General features: G+C 47.6%; 2 protein-coding genes across 3 annotated transcripts; one reads left to right on the plus strand and one right to left on the minus strand.

Annotated features, from left to right (window-relative positions):
* Window positions 1-1,484: 1,484 nt before the first annotated feature.
* H257_09978 (hypothetical protein) lies at window positions 1,485-3,122 on the plus strand (the record flags this gene model as incomplete). Its single annotated transcript, XM_009836375.1, has 1 exon — window positions 1,485-3,122. One exon carries the CDS (start codon window positions 1,485-1,487, stop codon window positions 3,120-3,122), a length of 1,638 nt encoding a protein of 545 aa, XP_009834677.1.
* A 2,023-nt stretch (window positions 3,123-5,145) lies between these two features.
* On the minus strand, window positions 5,146-6,190 carry H257_09979. 2 transcript variants are annotated; one of them, XM_009836377.1, is made up of 5 exons: window positions 5,978-6,190; window positions 5,829-5,872; window positions 5,670-5,741; window positions 5,473-5,616; window positions 5,146-5,401 (listed from the first exon to the last, which is right to left on the minus strand). In XM_009836377.1, exons 1-5 carry the CDS (start codon window positions 6,161-6,163, stop codon window positions 5,278-5,280), a joined length of 570 nt encoding a protein of 189 aa, XP_009834679.1. In that variant the 5' UTR covers window positions 6,164-6,190; the 3' UTR covers window positions 5,146-5,277. The 2 variants fall into 2 exon arrangements, with proteins under 2 accessions (XP_009834679.1, XP_009834678.1); XM_009836376.1 differs by having other exon boundaries at window positions 5,146-5,616.
* Window positions 6,191-6,666: the final 476 nt, after the last annotated feature.

Genomic DNA, 6,666 nt, shown 5'->3' on the forward strand with positions numbered 1-6,666 from the left:
GTCCTAAAACAGATTGTGGCATAAAATTTTGAACTTTGATGGCATCCAAAATCTCGAAAAATGGAATATTTCGATTTTGGCAACTTTTCTTGGAAAAACGGCCATTTTATGCCATTTTTTGTGGCATCCAGACCCACCCTTAGGGTCACGATAGAATTGGTGAACATCGCGTTCGTTGTCTAGGCGTAGTAGCTATATGTACCCTTGGGTGGAGGGACCTACTGTATTACGGGGACGCCTTGTGACCCAGCATTTCGGGCTTGTTACTGCATACGTATCAATATTCTGTAAAACTGTATGACAGAATTGCTGAGACACGTCATCATCGAGATGCTTTTGCATCGACATATTGCCCTTTCCAGTGCATGTAGAGCCTGACATGTATAGACCCACACATCAAGGATAATGGCCGAATGTGATGTTCTCGGCTCCGTGAAGCCGTACCGATACAGTGCTTTGCGGAGAAACTCGGTCAGGGCAACTCTTCAAAAATAATACTAGTACTACAGTATTGTGCTTTGCACCTTTTTTGGCAATTCCAGGGTTAAATTCATTGTTTAAAAATTTCTCAGGCTTAAATAATGTCTAAAGTAACTTGAATAACGGTTGGGTGCGTTGTTTAAAGTTACTTCATCTAATGCGATGGTTGGTTGAAGGTGGTTTTACTGGCACTTTCGTAAAACAAGTTGTTTGCCGTTTTCATTCTGGCAAACAACTTGCTTTACGTCAACATGTCAAGGTGCTTGACGCAATGAAACTGAAGGAGCTATGGCCACACACATGACCCCCCATCCGTGATCACTACAGTACTAACATTATCTACTCCGAGTAATGTGTATAACGTTAGGGATATAGTTAGGCTACAGTACATGTAGTCGTCGCTCTGTCCAATGATTCAAAGCTATGCCATACCTACAATTCTTGATCTGCTCTAACCTTAGCACTGTACGTACGACTACACGATGTATAGTACTCCCATTTAACAGCCTAATACGGTATGCATCGTGATGAACTGGTAGTTGTACGGCGTTAGTTGGCCTGGTGCTGCAACTCGATTAGTTAGCAGCTGAAATAAAGTAAGGGTTGTTTTATTCTGCTGAAATGCAGAACTTGTGTTTAGCGTTGTTTTATCTTCAATTGGGCTTATATTATTTTAAACGTCTGGTTGTTTAACGCATTTAAACAACGGGCAAACTACATGAAAAGCACAATAATATAAATCACAGTTGTGGCAATTTCTTGGTGTGTACCACTCACTATGCATACAGAATTCAAATACACATGCAGAGTTGCACTGACGCAAAGCACTGTACTGTATGGATTTGTTCGAAATCGTGAACTTCAACTCATTGCTATCCCATCTGGTGAAAAAGACTACTACTTCAAGTACTACATACTAGTTCAACAACCTTTCCAACAGTTACTGGTCCCGTTTCAGTGTTCGAGCTTGAACACAGTCTCATCTTCTCAATTTTGAATTTACCATGCCAGTCAACCATCTCCTCCAAGAACGCGTGTCGTACATCGCGTCGATCACCAAACAGGCCGACAAGGATGTCGACGGGTTCAAAGACGCAAGTACCCCGCTGGAACTCGAGGACGGCGCCCTGCGCGAAGGCGGTCCGCTCGTGTACACCTCCCCCGAAGTTTTGACTCTTCTCTTCCAGTACGCCGTGGTGGGTTTCTGCCGCGCCGGACTCGAGGGCATGGGGCTGCCCATCCTGACCTACTACTTTGGTTTGGAGTCGGCCACGCTGAGCTCTTCAAATGGTCTCATCAATCTGGGGTGGTCGTTCAAGGCTTTTTTCGGCCTGCTCTCGGATTGTTTTCCCATCATGGGCTACAGCCGCAAGCCTTACATTTTGATTGGATGGGTAACGACTGCGATCTGTTTCGTGGCGATAGCGTTGAAGCCGGTGGGTCCGTCGGTGATCTTGGACAGATCGGACGAGAACATCAAGGCCGCGCAGTCCTACGGGTCGGTCATCGTGCTGATCAGCGCCCTGGCCAGCTTCTGCTACATCATGGCCAACGTCGCATCTGACGCCTTGGTGGTGGAATTATCCCAACGCGAACCCGTACGCGTGCGTGGGCGGCTGCAGTCGTGCATCTACGGCGCACGCTACGTTTTTGAAGGACTGGCCACCGCAATGTCTGGGTTCCTTATGAGCTCGGAGCGTTACGGCGGCAAGTTTGGGTTTGACATCAGCGTGAACGCATACTTCGGGATCCTCGCGGTGCCCGTGGTCATGAATGTGCTTTTGGTGTACTTCTTTATGAAAGACCACAAGCGCGGCGCCATCCACTTTGCCACGTACTTTCACGACGTGTACGAACTCATCCAGAAGCGCGCCGTGTGGCAAGTCATGATCTTCTACTTCATGTTCAACTTCCTCGCGACCGGGATCGCGTCGTTGGCGGGCAGCTACATCCAGGTCTACTGGGCTCACGTCGAGCCCGTCAACAACGCCGTGGTCGGCGTGATCACGTATTTCATCGTAGCCACCACGTTTTTCGCCGTCGGCCAGTGGGGCACCCACTGGAACTGGCGTTTCATCTTGGTTATCGCGACGTTGGGTGCCGCTGTCATCGATGCCATTGTGCAGTACCTCACCATCTATGACATCGTGCGTCACCAGTGGTTCTACATTGGCGTCCCCCTCACCGCACAAGTTCCCAACGCCATCCAATTCGTCGTGTCCACGTTTGTGGTTATTGAATTGGCGGGCGATGGCAACGAAGGCCTCATGTACGGCCTGCTCACGACCACGGGCAACCTCCCCTTGACTTTTGGAACAATGGTCACCAATGTATACTCAACGCAGCTCAAAGTTGGCAAAGCCGACATTGAGACTGACACGGCAGAAGTCCGCAACCACGCCGCGTACTCGTACTTGGTTGTGTATGGGACAACTGTCCTTGCATGCTGCTGGGTGGTGATCCTGCCGCCCCAAAAGGCTGCTGTCAAGGAAATGCTCCAACACGGAGCGAAGTACCCCGTCATAGGCGCGTTGATCATCGTATTGACGTTCGTCATCCTTTCTGTCACCGTCACGTCCATCATGATGACCATGTTTGAATCCACGTCGTGCCACCTCTTGGCCGGTGGTCAGGGGTGTTAGTCAACACTGCCGAAGTCCATTGTATGTATTTTGAGTAAGAAATGTAAAGTCTTTTGTTTCACACGAGCTTACTTGTTCATTAGCGTGGCTCTCAAATCAGGTTAAATTCAACGGGGCGGTTCGTTGGGCTCGTCCAGCTTGACTTCTCATCTCAATACATCATCGTGCTCGAAGTACGTACAGTACACAACTTTGCGGCACACTTGGGTGGGATTGCTACGGAGGTTGATAGTGTGATGGCCAAATGTTGATTGGGAGAACAATGGGGGACTTCAGAAACTGTCACAAAGTATATTTGAGCCGCTTCTGACTTAAAATTATCCGTATAAAAGTTGAATATTAGTGCCCGTGCTGTCTTGCCAGTGCTTTGAAATTGTCATTAGAGACTTTTAGCAAGTGCGAAATGTGAGTAGTTTACATACTTTGTACTTCGATTTTATCGATGTCTGAAGTTGGAAGTTTAAAGAATTCAGATTTAGCAAGTCAAAAGTAAATCCCGACACACCAAGCCAACACCATCCATTATTCCTTCTCCTGTTCTTAGTCTGTGCCTACCGGTATGACTTCATTGCGCGCAATTCAACGAGAGACACATAAGGGCATGTAGAATGTGGATTTGTGTATCATGTGCGACATTATGAAACGATAGTCATCGAACGCTTTGGATTGTAGGGACTCGGACTAGCTCAGCGGTCCTAATCAGGCTTCCGAAATAATATATTTATTGCGACTATCTAAAATGGCGCCTCGGCCAATAGATTTCACGATATTCGACGACCTCGATAATAAATAATTGTTTGCAAATGCAAAATATCGATAATTGCTCAAATATATTATGACACAAGGGAGTAAACATTCCAATACGATGCATTCGCGCGAAGGAATATGATCATCTCGAAATTCACCGGATGCATGTGCTTTCTATGGTCTGTCATGATGTACTTCGCGATGTTGAAGAGCCGTTCAACCATGTTGCTCGTTGCACCGACAAACTTCAAGCAGCAGTACTTGCTTGCTGTTGGTCCCATTCGGCGACGTTTTGGAGCCAAAAGTTCGTCCGCGTAGCTCAACGGCGTGCTGGGGACTGCAACCGTGCCAGGATCCAACAGGAGCATGACCAATGCATCCTTCTCAGCAGCAGTCAGCTGCGTAACGAAACCATTGTCAAAATGGTGTGGCGAAGGTGTGTTGAGGATAATTGGACGAAGCTTGAAAATAGATGATCGATATCTGCTGGCACTAAAAATAGATTATTGCATCCAACGTCACATAAGAAATAGATTATTTTTGCTATTTTATCTAGATTATTATCTCAAAGATATATTAACTGTAAGTCCGAAGCCTGGTCCTAATGCCCGCTGCTTTCGAAGTTTGAGGATCTTGAGTCAAGATTCTCCCTCTGTCTGGCCGTCAAGTATTGTGGCGACCAAACATAGGTTTACGTAGTAAGGACCGAGCTCGCCGCCCGTCGTCCATGCCTTGGCATAGGTTGATCAGGCTGCAATCATCGGCGGCTTGTGCGCGGCGGCGGGGAGTATACTGTGATGTACTGCCCTGAGCTACAAACTCAGACTAGCGTCCTGTATCACTGTACATACCCATGCTTGTGCACTATCCTGACGCATAGGTAGTCTTAACTACTCTATGCGTCGGCTGAAGCGAGTCGGAGCATGTTGGTGTGAGTGGAGATTTCGCAAGCAAACCCCAATAGAGCAATTTGATTGGCTCGGAAAGTCAGATGTCTGCGGACTTTTCAGACCTGTTTCCGAGCAAAGTCTGCAAGCTTCGAAGTTCGAATCGAAGTTTAAGTCTGGAAAGTCAAGATGTACCATCAGCACGGAACATATGCCTCTCCAAATTCAGGTCATACGTCACACTATTCAAATGTCGTGCGTGACCAACATTCAGCTACCCACACTCAGGCACGGGAAGTCGAACGGCCGATAACACTTCCCCCCTATTGGCATTCTACGTTACACACCTCTTGGTCATACTATACGTAACGTTACTATAACTCCGGTCATGACCAAGAAGTTATATTTGGACGATTCAAATTGTAGTCGAGTACTAGTGAACCTACTCGCCGTTTTAGACGTTAATTTGTTAACGACGTAGCGATGGATGTGATGCTCCTGCGATCGACAAGGTTGAATCTTTATTGTGGGTCAAAACGAGTTGGGGCCATGACGAGGTCGTACGACACGTATACATCCCGACGCGTTTGCAAGTTGTACAGTGCCAGGGCCAGCGGCGACTCGAATTGGTTCGATTCTAGCGTCCTACACGCGTAAAGAAAACGCACAAGGATTCGTAATCCAGTTGACGACACACTCGAGTTAGTGGTTCGTACAGCGTCAGAAGATGCGGCAGTTGTGCTATTGTCTCTGGCACAAGGCCCGTAAATGCATTGTGATCAACGCGAAGGGTTTGCAACGACACCAGATTCCCCAACGCGGGGGGTAGGGCTTCCGTAAGGTAGTTGGAGCTGAGATCCCTAGGCAAATACATGTCTTAGGAAGGAGGGGATACACATATCAGTGTTCGTACAAAACTTCAAGGGCGGTCAGTCGAGCGAAATTGGTAGGCACGAACCCTCGAAGGTTGTTGTGACTGAGTTTCCTACAGGTTGAACATATCGAGATAACTGGTTGAATGTGAAATGTTCCAGTGCAATCGTATTAGATGAATATGGGATGGTCGACTTACAAAGCAAGTATTTCGCCACGTGTGTTGCATAGCACCCCGTACCACTACAGTGGCAAAATCATCGGATTGAGTGAACCCATGTATTCCATTCTGGCGTTTGTTCCTTGGGATACTGTGGCCATGCTGAAGGGGAAATGCAAGGGACTTACATGGTCCAAACATGGATCGCTTTTGGTATCTAACACTGGCCATGAAGTCGTCCACGAAGGCCCCCCTGTCGCCCAATGCAGCATCTTTAACGCCCCCAAATCATTCCACGAGGCAGCCGACCCCGCAGACACCAGCGTGAGGCCTGTAGCCCAACCCAACGCCCGGAAAAGGCCTCGCCATACCATCGAAATGCAATGTGTGCTCCAATCTCAACTAAATATAGAATCCACGCGGTTTAATTGCCAATGTCAACTAAATATAAAATCCACTCGGTTAGCGTGCGAGTTGTGTAAGCTGACCTATTGCGAACGGACAAGCCAAGCAGGAAGCGAGGTGACGAAGCATCGGACAATGTGTACACTTTGTAATGGCACCGATTCGATGGAGTTCACGTGCTGAGTTGGCACCAACGCCAGTGTTGTGTACGGATTGAATGAAAGCAACCCCAGATAACGTTATGCGCTTTGTCGAGCGCAACACGCACAGATCGGGGAACTATTGAGTTGGTAGTTGATAACGATGCTGAACGGATTTAAGGGGTCGACCCGTCGTGCACTATGAAAACTACACTATCCAAATATAATAGAATGGCCACATTTTATCGATTCCTTGTGATAAGCTCCTGAAAGGTTGGTAAACACTCCGATTTTGGCGTCCAGGGTAGACAGTTGCCAATGATTCTGAAAGA

The sequence above is a fragment of the Aphanomyces astaci genome (assembly GCF_000520075.1).
Source record: "Aphanomyces astaci strain APO3 unplaced genomic scaffold supercont1.25, whole genome shotgun sequence".
In the NCBI taxonomy this organism is placed as follows: Eukaryota; Oomycota; class Saprolegniomycetes; order Saprolegniales; family Verrucalvaceae; genus Aphanomyces; species Aphanomyces astaci.

Bases quoted from the DNA above. Each gene is read 5' to 3' on its own strand.
- H257_09979 (XM_009836377.1), bottom strand. From the start codon at position 6,163: ATGGTATGGCGAGGCCTTTTCCGGGCGTTGGGTTGGGCTACAGGCCTC. The intron at 5,742-5,828 runs GTAAGTCGACCA...TTCAACCTGTAG, and splicing joins CGTGGCGAAATACTTGCTTT to GAAACTCAGTCACAACAACC. The intron at 5,617-5,669 runs GTACGAACACTG...GTATTTGCCTAG, and splicing joins CTGACCGCCCTTGAAGTTTT to GGATCTCAGCTCCAACTACC.